Raw genomic sequence first — 21,210 nt, 5'->3', positions numbered from 1 at the left:
GGAAAATGGAGATTAAGTCATTTGCCAGGATCACAGAATTCTTTAGAATCCAGGCGGCCTAACTGCAGAGCATGGATTCTTAATCACTGGTCTTACATTTATTATTTATTTATCTAGACTAATAAAATCTTCAGTTTTCATCTGATGATCTCATCACTGGTAAACTGCTTGCTGGGTTTCTTGTTCATGTTTTCATATAAATCATACAGCTGATTCTCCTTGTTTCTGTAGTTACGTTCTTAAAAATCACCTGAACATTGAACTGTTGCTAGCTTCGTACACAAACATGTATTTCCCCTAGCAGAGGTTCAGTATTCACTAATTCAGCGTTTGGGTAATTTTAAGAATACATATAGTAAAGGAGTATCTCTGTGTGTGTGTTTATGCGTGCATGTGTGCACAGATAGACACACATAATTTCACATAGCCTACGATTTTAAATTCTAAAAAATTCTAAAAGAAATTCATTGCAGTAGACTTTTTTTTTTTAATTTTACGAAAGAGAAAAAATGAGGTCCAAAAGTGTTAAGTGACTTGCTGAGGCCTCCTACTAACAGATACTGGAATTGAGATTCCTGCCTAATCCACCTGGCCTCAGAATCAGAGCTTCTTGCAGTATATTGTTCCCTATTAGCTGAAACAAGGCAGAGCCTTGCCTTGTTTTTCCTCAGTTGGGAATGAGTATATTGTCCCCAAATTTTAGCCGCTTCATGCAGTTCTGTGAATTACCTTGAAACCACCACAATATTGATTTGGATATTACAAGTAAGTTTTTGTGAGTAGGTGAATTTGCAAATACAGAGTCATGAATGATGAAGATTAATTATATTTGCTAATTAATTAAGTTGCATTTCACATTGAAATTACATTTTTAATTACTTACATTTGTATCTTTGTGACTATACCTCTATCCTTGGTCAACTGCAATTTTACCTATAAGAATCACTTTGCAGTAAGTCTCCCTGGGTCAGAGAAAAGCAGTTCCTCTTGTAGAAATTGAGACATGCTGTCTTATAACCTTTACTAATTACTATTAGTAATTACACAGGCTACACATTGCAGCTTTCCTGTTGTTGTAAGAGCCCTACCCCATTGTTGTTCTAGGCACTTTTTTTGTTATTAAATCCCTTTCAGAGCATTGCCATTTTCCTTGGGTAGGTCATACATTAAAATTGGTAGGGCTGAGCTGAAAATACTGGACTGATAAAATTTTGTATTATGGTCTATAAGGAGTTTTGTTAATTTTAGTCTTTATAAGTGGAAAATAATACTGAAATTTAGTTACATTTTTTAATGCAATAGTTTTTCAGTGATGATGGTTATTACCATCAAAAATAAAACGTTGCATTTGAATAGTTTTATTTTTACATTCTCTCTATAGAGTATTTAAACAGTGTATTCTTGAAAAAGTTGGAACATACGTCTTTCTAGTTGTAAGGGGAAAGCTGTGTAATTTCAAAATGTGAAACAAATAGAACCCATATTTAAATTGAAATCCATCCTTTTGATCCAAGTCCATTGTTTTTCCCCACTGTAACAGACCTCACTCTCTAGTGTATGGCAGGATTTAGGTTACTGGATTGTTTTTATAGCTTCAGGTATGAATTATGATTGATGAGACATGAAAAATACTATAAATCCAAATGCCGACATGAAAATATGAATATGTGCCCATTTTGCATATATAATCTATATAAAATACTATAATCAGTATAATCTATATAAAATACTATACATTTGTAGATAGCACTTAAGATTGACTACTAGAATCTAGCCTTCTAGAATTTGTGTGTCATTTGATAAAATACTGATATTTATGGTAATGTGTATCATCTCTTGAGGATTTTTGTCAAAATATTTGTATATATATATGTTTTATAGAGGTTCTTTCTAATGACCAGTATTTAGGACTGGTGATGTAATTCACTACTTAAACTTCTTATGACATTTCTTTACATGTCTAACCTTTTTATTAATCCTTAAGCACTGTCAAGGTTTTTAAATACATTTTTTTATTTAAGACAAATTCATTGGTACCTTATTAAAATATTTAATGATGCCATGCTACAAATTCTTTTAATTACTACTTGATTTTTTTCCTGTGATGTGATCGACATTGTGTGATGCAACCCTATTTTATGGGATGCATTGAAATTTGCACCGTTGATATTACTGATAGATTTTCTATTTAATGGCATCGTAATCAAAGTATTATGTGTGTAAGGGTATGATGTTAAAGACTTAATTTCCCTTGTCAACCTTGATAGTGTTTTAGAATAGATGTTCTTTCACTAGATACTGGAAATACAGGGATTTTTAGGCAGTTAGTGAATGTACATGTGGACTAAAATGCTCTCTGTGTATATTCTGTTGTGTAAGTATTTGTTCTAATCCAGTGTTATTGCATTATGTAATTGTTCTCCCTGGAAAAAACAGAATGGCATGCATTTTCCACAATACGTAAGTGACCAAAAACTAGCCTTTTTGCAATAAATTGGCATGCTATTAACCACTGCTGTAGCAGAATCTCATAACCCTCCAGCTATTACTTGTTTTCACATTCAGATTTTCAATGTGCCAGAAATTCTTCCTAGCATCTACTGATTTTATGGGTTTGTTGCAGAATTGAATCTGATGGTAGCATGGAAAATATAAATTTTTTTTTTTTCTTGCTTAATATTCTGCCATTGCTGCCAGATGGCTGGGTGTCTGTGTGTGTAACTGTGCTGCCACTGTGCACTTGATGACTTCTGAATGAAGGGAAATGTTGACTGTGGCAATGTTGAAAATAACAATTGCATGAAATCTTACAGGCTTCTGCTGTACTTGGCAGTTTGTCTACTACTCTTGCAGCTCTTGGTCTTTAATTAGGGAGAGACCAATAAGTTCTACATGCTCACCCAAATATGAAATTTTTAACTATTCACTTTAGTTACGCTTCATTTAACTTCTCCATGCATATGTTCAAATTGCCATAAAATTTCAGTTGTGTTTTTTTTTTTAATGTTTCAGCAGTGTTATTGGTCTTTCACCTGTATTCAGTTTCAGTGTTTGTTTTAAGATAACAGAATGTTGTTAAGACAGCAGATATATCTAAAACGATTCTGTGCTCAGATTATATATTTAGAAAACTTGAGTTAAAAGGAAGAGGGGAATTCAGACATCTTAGTCATAGGTGACTCTTAAGTACTAAAGCATAAACAAATAAAAAATTATTGCTCCTCTTTCAAATTGTTGCCTTGCAGTAGATAGTTTAAATAAATTGTAGAATAAAATAAGAAAGAATACTAATACATGTATATAAGAACTGTGTACTTCATGAAAATAGACATTCAATAGTGGTTTGAAGTCTTTGGAGGATCTTTGAACAGAGTGATTAGGGTTCTTAGAAGCTAATTTTCTGGAACATCAAATTATTAATTTGTTTGGGAACTTTAAATTTTATTCTTTGCTCAAAAAAAAAATGAAGTACCTAGGAATACATTAATTAATACTGCTTATATTGTGTAAACAACTCGTATGCTAAGGAGAAACAAAAACTATTCTTAAAAATCTGAGGGTTTTTCAAGCTGTCAAAAGCACATAAAGATCTTAAGGCCATTGTTGTATCTAAATTTAAATGCTATTTTTTTTTCTTATTCTGCTTTTCTGCTTATTTCAAGATACTTTTTTTCATTAAACACTAATTGACACCGTTATTAACGATCACAAGTATCACATTTAATCACAGCTGTCTTAGCAATTCTTTTTAGTGGAACCGCAGCTATTAATTCCTTGAACTCAGTTGTCATATGTGAGTTATACTTCCTTCTTTGTTTTTCCTTTCACCATATCAGGCACCCCCTGTAATGGCCTATCCTGCAACTACACCAACGGGCATGATAGGATATGGAATTGTAAGTATTTTTCTGGACACTTTTTAAAAATGGAATTGATTCATATTTAACATGCTTATATTACACACCTAACTGGAAAAAAGAACTTAGTGCCACATATACCCTTATTTCCTATCAGAACCTTTAACTATAGTTACTGGTTTTATAAATATTTCTCGAATAGTCATTATGCAACAGCTGTCATTTATTTATGTCTATAGTATCACTTGGTTTATTTTTCCCCTTATGACTTTCCTATATTTCATTAAAAACTCATTTAAACATTAAGGTTAATGTCAAGGCTTTATTGTTGTGACCTTACATTTATACCAATGAGGTATTCTAACTTTATACTGTCGGGAAAGGGAGAAATTCACATTTCTTGAATTGTAAAGGGTAAATTATTCTAGTAAAGTCCAGAGGAATTTTCATGTGACTGTGTTACCTATAAAAGAGACAACTAACCTTTAAGTTGCCTACAATCTTACTGCCCTTATTTCCTTCCCAACTCTTACTATATAGACTGATTTAGACAAGAAATGGAGGTGGTAGCTTCAACCCACTGTACATGTTTGAGGAATCGTTGCCAGAAGGTAGCAGTATTCATGCCTTGGTGATATCATTGTGGCTGCTTTGCAGCTACTTTATTTACATCTTTTGGATGTAGCTTTTTCCAATATGAGATTACACAACTTGTGGATTGATGGTCATTACAAAAGAAAGGGGTCTGCATAAAAAACTCAGACCATAAGGTTAAAATGAGGTTTTTTGTTTTTTAAGATTTATTTATTTATACAAGCACTGGGTACAGTCAGAAGCGTGGGAGGGTGAGAGAATTCACCAGAGCCATAGCGGGGAACAGAACAGTCAGAGTAATGAAATACACTGCTGAGGGGAGCAGCGGGCGTGGCAGGAGAGGTCTGTCGCACCATGTGGGACCCTCGCCAACAGCTGGGGATCGAACCGGCGCTGCAGAGGTTGCGGGCAGCTTCGCAGCCTAGCGCTCAACTGCTGCGCCACCGGGGAGCCCTAAAATGAGGTTCTTGATGCAAGTGGAGTCTACTTGAAACAAATAGAAATTGTAGAAAGATAAGAGTTGAGAGTACTGCATTTTTAACCAAAATAATATAGTGGTCTTTGTATTCTCTGTTCCTTTTGTACTAAATAATAAGTGTTATAATAACATTTATAGTAAATGTTCATTGTATCACCTGGAGTGGTGATTTAAAGACAAATATAGTTGGTTGAGATTATAATTCTAATTACTCAAGAATGAACTGACTGCATAATTTATTTTTTTTCTTGGTTCTCCTTAAAAATATCTAAAATAAAATGAAGGAACCATAGAATAAACCCTTTCAAAGGACGAACTGTCTTCACTTGTGATCACTTGCATGATGGCTTAAGAACTTGATTTGTTATACACAGTTTACTTTTGAAATGTCTTAGCTTTTTATAATCTTAAATTTCTATACGATTAAAGTTGTTAAATTTGGAAATTCTGGAAGCTTTTTGGTCTGAATTATTTCACATCTTGTACTGTAATAATTAAATTTTACAACTCATTCTACAGAAAAAGGTAAACTTCTAAAAAAACAAGTTCATTATAGACTTTCCATTCAAAAAATACTCTTAGCATTTTATAACTCTCCATCTTACTTGCATTTACAGGATTTTCCCCTTGAGTCAAAGCAAAATTACTTGAATTTCTATTCCTTCATCCTTATTTATTTACTCATAATGAGGAAGATGTGAGTCTGTTCTTTAATTTGATGTTTTTCTTTTTTTAGCCTCCTCAAATGGGAAGTGTGCCTGTAATGACACAACCAACATTAATATATAGCCAGCCTGTCATGAGACCACCAAACCCTTTTGGCCCTGTATCAGGAGCACAGGTAATTAACATGCTACATGTAGCTGTTTTAATATGCTTGATGTAGAAGGGCTATAATAATTAAAAGTTCTTTTATGCAATTTGAAAAAAAATTTCAAATTATTTAGCATTTTTCCCCTTCGTGGTGCATGTTATTTGCTTTTTGCTCATCCAAGACCTTTGAGGAATATTGATTATTTGGGCAGAAATGGCAAGCAGCTTACAGACACTAAAGTTGGAAAACTTCTTGATTTGTGCAAGAAGTGCACAAATTCATTCTCTGGTGCATCCAGAGAATGTTTTTTCTGAGGTTAAGGAACCTACTTGCTTGCTGCTCGTGATTCTGTCATGCTCTACTTTGTGAAGCTTAGAAATCTTAATCCAGAGGTCCTGCCTTGGCAAGTGGCTTAAACAGTGCTTGTAAGAAAGGGGTTGCCCTTGAGAGCTTTATAAACTTGACAAGTCTTTAAAGAGCTGTGAATGTTATTTTTTCATTAGATGATTTCCTGCCACTGAGGATTTTATTTAAAAACAAACCCAGAAAGGGGTAAAAAACCTTGAAATGCCAAGCTAACCTAATTTCTTTAAAGGACTTTCTTCTCAGATGTTTCTAAGCAACCTGTTAGTTCAGAGGAAACTGTCAGTAAAATTCATCCTGATAGTCAATCTGTTATTTTCATTATTGTTAGCATTAGAGGAAAGTGGATTTTTTTTTTCCTTTAAGTTTCTGTCCATTATGATTAGAAGAGAAGAAATTTTTTTGTTAATTGACTTCTCTGGTGTCACACTATGTGATGAGAGCTTTGTGAAGTGATAGGTGGGTTTATCCTTCTATGTCTGTGGCTCTGCTTGAATCATTTAACAGTTAGGAATAATTAAATGTAATTGTTAAAGCACTCCTCCTTTTCTTATTTTGCTTCCAAATGATAGTTTAATTGTAAAATAAAATTTCATTAAAATAGAGATCACATCCCAGTTCTGTAACTATTGCCAGGAGTCTTTCCCTCTTCCTTGAAATGCGTTTCTTTTGGGAGCCATTTCTCGGGGTATGCATACTTTCAAAGCTCTGGTCTCTTACCTGCTTATTAAGTGGGTTTACTATCTTGAGAGTACCTCAACCCTTCCAGATACATTGATCTTATTGTCATTTAATGAAGCGTTCCAAGCAATTGTGTGTTCTACATTGTGTCAAGGTATATTAAGTGCCTGCTAATAGGAAAATACTATTATCTTCCAGATGGTATTAACTCAGACCTCTTTCTGTTCTTTAGGTAATTGTCTTCATTATAGCTTTAATAGGCTGCACTTCAGTATTAAAGTTATGCCTTTCTATACACTTCATATACCTACCCTCTTCTCTTCCTATTTTTTGTGCTGGCTCATTGTTTTGTATTTTTAAGATATTTTTATGTGACTATTATTAGTTGCTTAAAGATATGAGCATTATGTTTTTCTCTCTCATGCCTAATGTTGCACTTTTTTCTTTTCTACCTGAATGCATCTTCCTAGGTGTTTTGAACTACATGGAAAATACCACAGGAAATTCCCTGTAGTTGATGCTATTTTTCTCTCCTGTGCTTCTTCACAGTTTGGCTCACTCTTTGATTACTTGATATAGGTTAAACTATTGTGTATGTTTGTTAACTTGGGGAAATTAGAACTCATTTCTTCTCTTATTACTAGCCACATAAGTCTTACTGGTACTTACTGGTACCTTGCTGACCAACAGTTTGTAAGCCCATTCTGCTTTGCAGTATGTAGTTAATGCTTTACAAAACATGAAGAAAGAACATGGTTAGTTAGTTTTAGTTAGTTAGAAAGAAAATAGTTCATTTCAGGGTTTTTTGTTTTTTGAAAGAAATACGAGGTAATAGGCAGCAACACTTGTTTTTTAAAGGCAGTTTAAATACTGAAGATTTTTGGTGGAAAGGGTTGTTGTGTTCATTATTTATTCTTACCGATCCTTCACGAGAAGCTCACATTAATTCCATGTCAGTCTATTTTTACAAAAGCTATATGAAAACTACAGAACTTTACCTTGGGCATTTAATTTAAGAAAATAAATATATTAAAAATTTTGTTGCTTTGTTTATTGATACTGAGTTTGGTTTGGTTTGGTTTATTAATGGAGGGCTTCCTTTATGGAGGGTATGGCCAAAGATACAAAATGGCTTCTATGTTTTTGTTTCCAGTGGCCAATATTAAGTAAATCTGACATCAATGTCTGAAAGGAAACAATGGCTTGTTGTGAGTGCTTTTTAACCTTCTAAATGGGAGCACTGTTTGCTTTAGATGTTGGAATAATTCAAACCATACAAAAATGTCTTTTTTAATGACTTTCTTGTGTCTAAGAACTAATGACTGTCTTTGCTTTTATTTGTGTGTATTTTAACTTTCTTGGTGGGTTCATGTGAGTATTGACAGTGCTACCTTCTGTCAGCTGATCTCCCCAGAAGGAGATCTGTGAAGGCCTTTTGCCTTGTCACAGGGTATTATGCTCATTCATTCTTGCCTCAAAAAAGATTCCATGAATATGCTTTGGAAGAATATGCTTTGGGAATTGGAATTCCATGGTGAGAAGGGAATGCCTGAATCATCAGAACAAAACTTTGAGCCATTCCACCTGCTGACCACTGTTATTAATAAAATAATTTGCACAATAAGATCTTTTTACTGAGCCTTCGTTCCTAAAATGTGGAAATCTAATTTCTTAAGACCAGAACATTTTTAAAATCTTGGGTGACTCTGAAGTTCTACAAAATCACGATGAACATCAGTGACCGTGAATGTACTGTGACCGTACTGTGACCGTACTGTGAATATAGAAAGTACAAAATGTTCATCAGCTAACATTTATTAGAAAAGTCCCTTTTAAAACAAATTACATCACATTAAAATTTTTCTGTGTATTAAAAAGTCATAAATTCTAGCTGAGTTGAAATTAATTGGGATAGAAGATTTTAGAGCGCAAACATCACCAGCTTTGGTGTAAACGATCTGTGTTAGAATCTATTATAAGTGTCTTAGAGCTGTCATAACAGAGTACCACGGATTTTATGGCTTAAAACAACAAATTTATTCTCTCACAGTTCTGGAGGTCAGAAGTCTGATATCAGGGTGTCGTGGCAGGCCCATGCTCTTTGAATCCTCTAGAAAAAGATACTTCCTTGACTTTTCCATTATTTGGTAGCCCCAGTCATTCCTTCATTTACAGGTGTAGCACCTCATGTTCTACTTCTGTCGCAGGGCATTCTGCCTCTCTCTTCACAGGATATTTCCCTCTTATAAACACACCAGTCATTGGAGTAGGACTCATACTATTGACCTCTCCTTAGCTTGATTAAATCTACAAAGGCCAAATAAAGTGACACTCATAAATACTAGTGGTTAGGACTTGTATGTATCTTTCGGGGCCACCCAGTTCAATAGAATCTCAGTTCTGGTCCCTGCGAATCAGGTGTTTGGGAGAAAGTTGCCTATATAATTTTGAAGAGCCTCATTTTCCTTGTGTGAAATGATAATTTTGCCTGTGTTTTTCATAGGTTTATTGTAAGCATTGAATGAAAATGCTTGAAATTGACTGAGGAATTAAGTTTGTTGTGTTTTTTAAATGAATGATTATAAGTTCGTTGCATTTTAAAAGGAAATTTTACAAGATTGTTCTTTTCAGAAATTGTTCATATTCCCTAATTGTCCCCATTTCCAAATTCCAATTTATTATAATTTCTTTCCATGTGTTATAAATTATCTTGATTATAAATAACTTAGAGTTCATTATTTTGAAACTTTAATTATGACTTATCTAATGACATCATCCTTTAAAATCATGGAATCCTCAGACTCTTTTTTTAAATTTGTCAGTTGTTTATGTGTCTGTATAACTTTAGGGTTACATTTTACTCCACATATGCACATGCTTTATTCACCCTTCACCAAACCTTCCTGCCAATGCCCTATCACTTTCCCCATCCCCTTTTATGTGTGCGCACGTGCATACACGCACATACGTACACACACTGTTCCCTCTTGTAATCAGTTTATTTTTCACTAAGTCTATAGATTATTTTTACTGTGCTTTGCCAGTATATATTTTTTGGTTACTTATGTTCCACAGATACATGAAACTGAGAATGCTGTCTTTTTTTCGCTCTCTGACTTACTTCACTTAGCATAATCCTCAGGCATTTTCAGTGGAAGCCCATTATACGTAAGCATAAGCTCATACATGGAACACAGTTTAGAATTTTTTTTTATGCGAATAAGAGTGCTGTTTCTAATAAGCGACAAATAGTGTACTACGGACACATTTAATTTATTATATTGTTTTGTTATAGTGCCAATTGATGTAAATCTTTGCTTTTCATTTCTTTGGTTTTTTGAGGAGTAAGAAATTGAAATCTAATATGAATCAGTAGTGAACACTTCATTCAGCTGTGATCATTTTCCTAATTTTTATACAAGTAGAACTTTAAAAGGACTTCTCTTACCCTTGGAAGCACTTCTGATCTATGAAGCTGTTTATTTTCAACATAGGTCATTCAATGATATTTCTTCCCATGAGTTTAGAAACTGTTGGGATTTTTTTCCCTCTTTCCAATTTGGTTTTCTTTAACTCTTTTTTCCATTCTAATGAGGTGATTTAAGGTACCAGTTTGGAATAACATATGGCATCTCTGTTAAGAGACTTCCAGTAGATGTTTTCAGTTTCAGATAAGGTTAGATACAATATGCCTTCAGAGAAGAATGTCACATGGATTATTTGATGTCTGGTGCTCCCTAAAACAAAATGAGTAGTGCTTTAATGGTGATGGGATAGTCCTGACATGAATGTGTCTAGTTACTGATGGGCAGAAGCCCAAGATGGCATTATTTTGAACACAAACCCAAAACGCAGTAAACAAATGTACTACAGGGCAGGCTGTCTACATTACACAGTAGAGAGATTCTCTTTTTAAAACCACACTACAGAAAGAGAACCGAGGAGTAGCTTTATCTTAAATATAAAACAGTAGAAAGAAACACTATATGATTTTTGTCTCTATGCAGCTGAATTCAAATGCATCACTAGAGACTGGCCATGTTATAAACATTATCCAAAAACAACTTTTCTGGCTCAGTTTTGTAGCCAGTATCTCTTTGGAATCCTGTTTAATTGGATTTAATATAATTAGACTGTGGTCTCTAAATATTTTTACCGCACCACAATATCAGGAAAATATTTTTTAAGTGTGTACCCTCATTGTGTGTATATTTATGAATTTAATTTGTATATTCCTATAATAGGTACGTTAAAAATGTGTGAAAATGAACATTTAAAAAGGATGCAAATCAAGAAAAATTCTAATATTTTTGTCTACTTTCTCACTTTGGAGACCATTTTCATTTTTATAAAGAACTTGTCATCAAAAAGCTTTTTAATTTAATATTTTGAGAATGTGTACTAGATGTGAATCACGTTAGTCGCTGAGCAAGAGATAGGAAAAATAAGGTTTTTTCCTTAACCTAAAGGTCAGTATAATATGGAAGCATAAATGACGAACACTTCTAAGAGAAATGAAAGGTTGAGAACACAGTAGAAAAATTAAGAGCAACACAGATTGGATGACATTTGAGCTGTGCCACTTATATAAGAACAGATGAGCATTTGATTGCAGGTGGCAGGGAAGGTTAAACTAATATTTAAGCTACTAATAACAAGCCAGGCAACATGCTGGGTGCTTTATGTATACATTTCCTTTAATGCCCTAGACAGCCATAAAAGAATCTCCATTTTATAAAACAGCCAGGATTAAGTTCAGTTCCATCTTCCTACAAAACTGCTGTTACCTCGGCAAAAGCATGCCCATTTTTCTCTTTTGACTATGACTTTGCTTCTCTAACAAAGACAAAATGAGTCTTTACCACTGCTGTTGGCAATCTGCTGTCCAGGCTCTTGGGTGACTAATAAATTCAAATGTAAAGCAGACATAGTGAAAGTTGCTTCTCCTGTAAGATTTTTGAGCACAGCTAATGATAATATCAAAGGTTTATCCTTACAGATCCAATCTTTTATTCTCCAATAAGACTTCATTTGTGTTAGCCTCACTTTTTGAGACTGCTATTTTTTGTTCTTACCTGAAATATTCTGTCTTTGATGTTGGAGTATAATGAAAGAGTAGCCACATTTGTTTCATGATGTTTAGTATCAGTAGAATACTTTTTAAAAAATTCCTTTACTCTAGTTATATTTGTTCTTAATTAAAGTTAAGATTTTTGTACTCTGTCCTTATTATATTAATATATATTAAATATACCCTATAACCAGGAAATCTTTAGGGGTAAAATAAAAGCAAAGTTTTTTTGGTAACTTAGAATTTTACTTTTTAATTGCACCATTTCCCTTTTTTTTTTTAAGCATTCCATTAAAGTGGAATGAAGGGGAGGAGGAGTTTCAGTTAAGAGTTGCCATCATTATTTGTAAATTTTTAGTACTTTTATTTCTATGCTGCTTCTCCCTTACTGTTTCTTAATTTCATTTTCCCACAAGATGAGAAAAGATGACTAAACATGTCTATAGCAGGCTAGTAAGAATGAGCGCTTTGTTTAGGAAAAAACCTGGTAACTCTAATTTCTTTTTAGAACTGATTTACAGAATATTATTTGAAATAAGTGTGTACAAGGCTGACTTTTTTGTGATAGCATATTTGTAGTGGGATTTTACTAGAATGGTCATTTGTAATTTTAACTTTTTACTGGCTTGTAAAATTTGGTGATTTTGTAATTGATGAGAGTTGGGTTTTTGTTTTAATTGTTTATTCTTCAGTACTTAGAAACTGCATGTTCTTTAATTTGGTCATAAGAATAAGTAAAGAAGGACCAATCTCGTCTATCATTTCAGGTCCCTTTCTGAGGTTAAATCATGCTCCTTTTTTACACACCATGGTCTGTTTCCACTTTGTGCTCTTTTGCTCTTTGTGTTTTCTTTGAGCATATGGAATGTAGCAGCATGTTGTTTTTCCTCTTTTTCTCATTTCCTCTCTGAACTGACTACTTTCTCACCAGTGCATGGTCCCACGGAAGCAGTGGGACCAGACAGTCAAGGGCTGCTGCAGTCAGCCAAACCAGTTTGGGCCATAGTTTCATCTGTTTGAGGTGGGTATTGATGATAAGAAATTTATGGCAGGGATACTAAGTCTTGTTTTCTCATGATTTAGTTTAGCTGCATATTTACAGATGTAAGACATATGTGTGTTTTCCCAGTAATTTAAAAGAATAGTAGAAGTATTTAGAAACCAGGGGAAATTGATGCCCTTTAACACTATTTGTAAGTTTCTAGGATGTCTCTTTTTTTAATCCTTGCATACTGAGAATTCTCTTCATAGGTCCTTTAGTCTGGGGCTGCATTGTCCTCAGAATGTTACCCTCATGAAAACATGATTAAGAAGATATTTTTGTTGGGGCTTTCATAGGAGACTTGTGATTTTTGAATGTAATCTGTCACAATAAGCAGGGTTTTTGTTTTTTGCTTTAACTTCAGTGAAAGAGGTAGTCTGTTCTGGAAAGAAACCCATTTAATCTTGGAGATACATTAAATTCCCTTCAGCTTGGTGATTAATGATCACTTAAAATCATTTTGCTTCTGAATGGTCATCCATGAACTGGAGGAGAAAAGATGTCTTTCCAACTAATTTCCACCATAATTTGTCTCGGCATGGATTTTTACCCTCTGCACTCATCTGTAGCAGTACATGTAATTCCACATTCCTCATTGTCACTGTACATTTACATCTGAGACTAAGGTATGAATTAAGAAAATGACTCAGCCACTGATACTTGAGGATGATTTCTAAACCTGTAAATTGATCCTGACATCAAAACAGCAAATTTACATACTTTTGCTATAATTACTGAAACTCACTGGCTATATAGTGCTTTCCCTAAAATAATAGGTAGAAATGAGATTACTTTGACCAGCAGTGACAGATTTTAAGGCAAAAAAATTCTTTGTAGTATTTGTTTTAAAAAAAAAACAAAACAAAAATCCTTTATAGGATTTGAATGTTGAAGGTATGAAACAATTTTCACTTGGCCAACTTTGATTTTATGTTCAGCTGAACAGCCCTGAAAGGACAGTTCTGTTTGATGATGTGCCTGTACTTGAGTGTCTGCAATACTCTGTAGGGCCAGGGCAAGAAATTGAAAGTTTATTCTAAACTAAGATGACTCATGTAAGAGGCTTGGTAAAGGTGCATATATGAAAACAAACACTTTAGTTCTTCAGGAGCTTTCTTTAAATAAAAATGTTATGGACTTCAGTAGTCTACTCGCCTTATAACTGTATATGCAATTTAAAGTAAAGGAACAAATTCCAAAGTCGAGCAAATACATTCCAGTGGGAAGCATTATCAGAGCTCTTGTGTATTCTCCCTACTCAGGCAGCACGTGGACAGTTGACCGCTAAGCTTACCTCATCTCCCGGATGATGCACATCCATTGCAGGTGTCCAGCTAGCCAGGCAGGAATAAAGTGTGACCAAGGATGGGATTTTCCATCTCATATGAGGGAGGAAACAATATCTCAGCTAGATGTGTTGGGGCTGGCCTGAGGTCAGAGATTGACAGCTTTTGACTGAGAGCTTCACTCAGGAAGCCATCTTTCCTCAAGTGAAAAATGATTATGTGTTCCATTCTCCTCCCACGTACACATATAGAATAAAAGTCTTGGCTGTGGGTAAGCCTGTATCAGTCTTTTCGGGTAAGACTTTATTCTTTTAGAAGTTCAGAAAGTAAAATTTGTGTTCTGAGAAATACACATGCCGCTCCATGCCCTTTAATTTGACATGTGACTGAAACTATTATTTTAGCATTTCCATTTTCTTCAGAGGCTGCCTTTATATTTATTAACGATGACAAAACAAAACCACTTCTTCTTTCATTACATTTTCTGCTTTCATGTTCTGTCATTCTGAGATCTTTTTTTCTTTCCCTCTCCTTGTCTTCTTTCCCCCAGCTGTCGGCAGCATCCAGCCCCTCCAGTCACAGTCCTCACAGAGCTTCAGGAAAGGACCCTTTTGCAGAGCTCTCTTTGGAGGATTTCTTATAAATCACTTTAGGTATTGCTGCTTGTTGGGGGAGAGGGGCACTTTCACACTCGAAAATATTACTCAACAGGAAGCGCAGTTCTTCTCCTGAGTTTCTCTCAAGGACTGGGCTCCTTGTCTTCCTCCTGCTCTGTTCTTTTGATGCAGAATAAAAACAGACCAAGATAGACTAGAAGGACGAACAACTTTGGAAAATATCTTTTAACATAATTTAGAAGGTGTAAAATCAAAGGAGCATCTCTCGTGTTTACATATAAGTATCTGCTGTTCACAACGATGGATGAGATGGGTACCACCCTTAACAGACTTTTAGAGTGAAAAGATTTATAGAGACCAGCGCAATTTTAAACTTTGTATCGGAGCTTAAATGGGTCCATCTTTGGTTTTAATATGAACCAGAGTTAGTTGTGAATTCATTTTACCAGTTTCTTAAAGGACTGTAGTATGTATTCCTTCTCAATAATAGTCACATTTAAGTGCCTTTTTTTTTTAGTTGAGCAAGTGAATGCTTTAACACCCTTTTTGATGAATGATGCTACATGTGATCCACACTGCCTCTTATGATGGATGACACTGTAATTTGTTGTTCTTGGTGTGCTGGCTCCAAGTGCAATACACCTTTTAGATCTTTGTGAGATTGTATGGTTCTGATTTGATAGCAGCTTTTTAAAGCACGTCTACTTCAGTAGTCTTTGGTTGAGCATTTCAAGGGATAGCATGTGTACACTCAGTGCACAATAACATGCTATTGAAAAGTATTCCTTTGTAGATCTTTAGATTTTGATTTGTAACGAGGTGATTTTTAAGTAAATTACTGTTCCCTTAATTATCTCTAATTTTACAATGACATTTGGAAATAATATTTCAAATTTTGCTTTTCTAAATTAGATTTTTATGTGAAATATTTGTGTTTATGAAGAAATTTTCTGAAATTGTTCATTCATCTTCCTTTTCTTAACCTTTTGTTTTCAGTAATTAGGTACTTTGGCCCTATATTATGTTTCAGAGAGTTCTGGCACAGTATGAGCTGTTAATTCTGGCTTTGTTTAATAGTCAGTGTTTGTGATACACATGCCATGAACACTTTTGGGCCATTTCAGTGGTCAAAGCCACAAGCCATTTTTATTTGTGAGAGGAGACCCTACAATGCAATGAATTAACTATGCTCTTTTCTCCCCCCAGATACAGTTTATGTAACTAGATGGAAGAAAAAGGGATTATTCCAAAAAAGACAAGTGCTCAAGCAGCAAGTACTTACTTCCAGCAAAATCCAAACTGCTGTCTCTTAAACTCTCTTCTTCCATTAGAATGCTACAGTAACCCAGTGAAGGCCCATGAAGGAAATTGGGACTAGTCTGTAGGAGAACGTATCAATACCATTTATAAAGCCAAGAATTGCCATGATTTCAGACTAAGATCTGTCTTTTTTTGGTGACTAACCCTTCAGTTCTTTCAACTCCTATTAATACCCATAATCAGTAACCTACCAAGAAAAGCCCTTATTTGGAGAGTGTGAAATTTGTATATGGAAAAGCTGCCTGGAAAGAAGAGCTATGTCCTTTACTGTAATGCAACAGGACTCTTTTGGGGGTATCAAAATCATAATTCTTAATTATATGGTATCTTTCCTTTCTCCAGTCCTCACCAATACAGAAACATAACTAAAATTAACTTTTCTTTTTAAAAAAATTATATATTCAGTTTGCAGTAGACATTCCTTAAGTGTTTGTATTTATTTATAATTATCATTTTTCATAACATTAATATTGTACCAAACCTAAGAAAATGAGTATGGATGTACACTGTATGTTTGATTTTTTTTTTTTTTATCCACAAGAATGATTATAATTCAGAATGCTTTTCAGCTGACATACAGAGCACTAAATATTTTGAGGCAAGTCCATAGGTCTGAATCGCTTAAGAATTCTCAGTCTCTATGGGATTTAGGAAAGCATTATAAATGCATTAATCCTTATAGTCAATTCTGTGCCTAGGATTTTGCAAGGGAACAGGTCACTGACTAGGAAAAGCACTACATTTTTAAATTCAGCATTAGTGCATTGGGAAGGAACTTTATTGCTTTGTGCTTGGCATGTCATTATTTTCCATTTGACATTAGGCCTTTTCCAAAATGAATGTGAGGAATTGCTTTCACTTCAAGACTTTCCTTCTTTTCAGTAAAACTCTAGGCGGTGTTATGGGGGGAGGGAAGGGGACAAAAATCCTTGAACCTTTTATTTGGCTCATGCCATGTTATGATCATGTACCTTTTAAATAAGGGGAAATAGTATCTTTAAAGTTAATATCTAGCCAAGAGTTTAGTTAATGAAGAATTAAACTGCACTGTTGATCGGTGCTTTATGTAAATACATCTTAAACGTTTGGGTTGAGAGGGGCCTTAAGAAGGACAGTTCATTGTAGGAAAGCAATTCTGTACATGAGTTTAAGCATACTTGTTGCATTGTCTCTGCAGATTCTATTTTTGTTTACAATATTAAAATGTATGTTAGCAAAATGGGTGGATTTTCAAATAAAATGCAGCTTCCACAAAACTTTTGTTATGGTATTCTGGTCTGAGGTGCATTTCTTTTTTTTTCTCCTTTTTCTTTATTGTCATTATCATTTTTTGCTAATAAAAGCATACTCAGGTGATATTTGTTGATTTAATAAAATATAAGATTTCTGTTTTAACTTAATTTCCAAAAAAATTTATCTTTGTACTTTTGTTACCTTCTAGACTTGTTTATAAACTGATCTACATACTAAATTGTTCATTTCTGTCTTTTGATCAGATAGATGCCTTCAGTCAGGTAAGTTTAAGGAGAAAATGCTTTGAGTTTGACACATTGATATGTGACTCTGTCTGCCAAGGACACATTTGGCTGTATCATGTTTGCTACTGAGTAGTAAGTAGGAACATGCACATGAGAGAATGATTAAAAGCTTTGCATCTATAAATGTCTGCATATATTTGCCATGGTTGGAAAAAATAATCTTTAGCCAATATACTTTGTTAATTTTACCACTTTCTAAATTTCATTATTAAATCATTTTCATATAAACTGGGAAATTGTACTTTTGTAACTTACCTTCCTTAATATTACCGCAGATTTTTGATTTGTCTCTTCTGGTGTTTGAATAGACGTTATATTTGAAATCTATGGCTTATTTCCTTCTATCGCCTTCCTTTTTTCCTTAGTGTTTATGTGAAGGTGCTTCATAAATATTTCCATCGCATTGTCAAAATAAGTTTGGACTTGGATAGTTGCTAGCCACATTTTAGGCGTTTCACAGACTGGAATTAGAAGCTAGAAAAGATACTCGCCTTGGTTGATAAGTTAATGGGTAGAGGAGTCAGCTCTAGTTTTAAATTCCATTGTTCTCTCTGTGACCTGCTGCTGTCATTAAAAATACAAACTGAAAAGAAATTGCGTGCCTCTATGGGCTAGACTGACGACCACTCTTCATTCCAGATGGTCTTTTGTGAAGCACAGGGGGTTGCCCCTGCTCTGATGCACAGACATGGACAAGAAAAATTGCAAACCACATAGTAATATTAACTTGAGTCAAAATGCGGTAAATCAGTTATTGCACTTCATAACTAGATAAGGCTATATAAACCCATGTATTGCCAACACCATCTTACTACCCCGATAACTAATGGCTGGAGAGATCAGTGAGATTACTAGTAGGGGCAACCATACCTGCTTCAAATCATTTCCAAAAATATTTTACTTTTGTTTTTAACATCGTATATCATTTTGTAAAAAGATCTCCTTTTCTTTACCAGTGACTTTGAGATCCGATATTGAGGAGGAGACTTAATGTAGTTTACTTGGGGTGAAAGTACATAGTGACTATCCCATTTGTCACTGACCTGGTTTGCAGCTAAGGGGTTTTTTTTTTTTTTTTTTTTTTTTTTCCCTGAATGAAACTACCCACATTGGCAAAAGTTGTATAAAGTTTCTTTCGTTGGTATATCTTTTGGGGCAGGTGTTGACCATGTTGAAACAGCAGGTTAATTGATTGTAGGCAGACAACCAGAAGAAAAGGTTTTATGGGAACTTTCTTAATAAATTACCATTCAAAAATAACTTTATCTGCTACAAAATTATGAATTTTAGAGTTGGTTTTGTTGTAAAATTTGCCATGTGAGATCACCTGGGGAGCAAAACATCATCTTGACTGAACCTTTCACTGTCAAGCGCCCTGCATGTCTCCCTTGAGCCCCGGGCATTTGGCAGCAATTCTGTGCAGTGATTGGAGCACAGGAAAAGAAAGAGTAAGAGAAGCAAGCAGCACCCCCTGCTCTCCTATACTTGAATACCAGGCTGTCTGCCTTAATGGGAAGCACTTAAAATCCAATTCCTTGGCTTCCCAACAACCACTCAGGCTCAAGCCTTAAGCACACCAAACTGGCATCGCTTAGTGCCCAGCTTTCAAAGGGCACAAAATAAAATCTCCATTGCACTGATCATCTTTGTCCTGTAGTGGCAGAGGAAATACCCTTCACTTAACGTCGCTTTTACTGAGGGGAGGCTTCAGGGCCCTGGAAGAGGCAGCGGCACTGCTGTAAGAGGGGAAAGAGGGCTTTCGTGAAAGGGTCTGAGAAATCCAACTAGTAGATCTTAGGAGGCAGGTGCCGTGATGTCGGGTGGGTGTGCCCGGCGTTCGGTGTTCATCACGGCTGTCCCAAGAAGAGCTTGCTGACAGCTGCTGGTAGGCAGAACGAAGAGCTCTTGGACAGAATTTATATCATGGATGGGTCCAAAGTAGAAAAGAAGGAATTGATGCTTCCTTTCATGTTAACAAGGGTACAATACATTGAATTGGTGTGATCCTGGCCTAAAAGAAACATGAACATAATAGAAGAGTGTGGATTGACAGTAAATACAGACAACAGTCTCTGTCCCTGACTCCTGGCACAGCGCTGTTTCCTATGTTGGACACTAGGAACATCTTTTAGCTAATAGTTGTTCAGAACCACTCATCTGAGGTGTGCAACTGTGTGGTAGACATGACACTTCAAAAGATTAAAAAGGAGTATTTAGTAAGCCTGTTTTGCCAATATCTTATGTCTATTTGGGCAAGGGAGGGGGAGAATTCTCCAACATATACAAATACAAAATCCAAGTATGTTAAAGAGAAAATGTAAGAAATTGAAGAAAATAAAGGTGAGGATCTTCAGGGAAAGGATGTAATTTTTAATTAACAGTTCACTTTAGAAGGAATACTAATGAGATAGTTGCAAGACAGGGACCTCATGATCCCCTCTGGAAGTGAGAGAGGGAGGGCTCCACAAACAAAGCCAGGGATCCTGCTGTCCCCTTCTGGAACTGAGTAAACATGGAGGGGATCTTTAGAGACAGCGCCCATCACCATACCCACAGCATCACTGCCCTTGTGGAGTTTTGGGTAACATGGCTGAACTCAGTCTGGCCACCAGTTCCTGACACCCCAGAAGGAGCACCCCAAAGAGATGACCACCACTACCAGTGGCATAGTGTCCAATGCATAGAACCAAATAGAAAAGAACAGGGAGAAGGAAAACTCCAAATAACCAAGCAGGCCCTCAGGGGAAGGACACCCCACAAAAAGAAAAACATCCACCAGAACCCAATAACAATGATGTGGAAGAACTCTGCCTGCCAGATAGAGAATTGAAAATCATCATCATTAAAAAACATGAAGATGAAAAGGATAATGATATGAAAGATGTAATTAATGAACTAAAGAATGAAACTTGAGTTCCTAAAGAAGGAAATGAAAGAAACATGAGAGGTTAAAAGATTAATGGGGAAGCTAAAGAACTCGGAAAGGCAATGAAAACAATTGATGAAATGGAATAATGAATCAGTACTCTCGATACAGAAATAAAAAACCAAGAGGGAAGAGAAGTATGAGTGAAAAAAGTTAAAAACACTTCGAGAACTATCTGACACCATGAGAAAAGGAAATATAAGAGTTATAGGAATCCCAGATGGTGAGGAGAGAGACCAAGGAGTGGAGAAACTATTCAAGGAGATAATTAAAGAGAACTTCCCATGCATGAAGAAGGTGAAAATAGACAAGCGAGAAGAACACCAAATTACACAATGAAAGGAAACTATGGCGAGTCTAAGACAAGGAAGAAAAAATGAAGCTGGCAAGGGCGAAGAAACAAAGGAAAGCCAATCAGGCTGACATCAGACTTCTCTGAAGAATCGCTATCGGTAAGAAGAGAGTGGAGGGACATAGTCAACAACCTCTGTGACAACAAATGGCCACCAAAAATACTGTACCTTGCAAAGCTCTCCTTCCTTTATGAAGAAAGATTAAAGACTTTCTCAGAGAAACGGAAACTCCAGAAATTAGTTATGACTAAGCCCCCACTCCGAGCAGCA

The 21,210-nt window shown here is 35.3% G+C and overlaps 1 protein-coding gene across 15 annotated transcripts in view; it reads left to right on the top strand.

Moving 5' to 3' along the window:
• Positions 1–14,829, top strand: part of PICALM (phosphatidylinositol binding clathrin assembly protein) — a gene marked incomplete at both ends in the record, with an annotated part of 86,114 nt that extends 71,285 nt beyond the window's left edge. For 6 of the 15 annotated variants that reach the window (XM_084254088.1, XM_084254087.1, XM_084254083.1 and 3 more), the window contains 2 exons: positions 3,837–3,896; positions 5,666–5,845. In XM_084254088.1, the coding sequence (XP_084110214.1) occupies positions 3,837–3,896; positions 5,666–5,815 (210 nt within the window). Of the gene's footprint in view, positions 1–2,436; positions 2,461–3,836; positions 3,897–5,665; positions 5,846–14,736 lie in introns of those variants that run through there. The other 9 variants (XM_084254086.1, XM_084254085.1, XM_084254093.1 and 6 more) reach the window with 4 other exon arrangements.
• Between the last annotated feature and the right edge of the window lie 6,381 nt (positions 14,830–21,210).

This window comes from Talpa europaea, assembly GCF_964194135.1.
Source record: "Talpa europaea genome assembly, chromosome: 1".
NCBI lineage: Eukaryota > Metazoa > Chordata > Mammalia > Eulipotyphla > Talpidae > Talpa > Talpa europaea.
The sequence above is the reverse complement of the archived record's forward strand: the minus strand, read 5'-3'. Positions and strand labels throughout refer to the sequence as shown.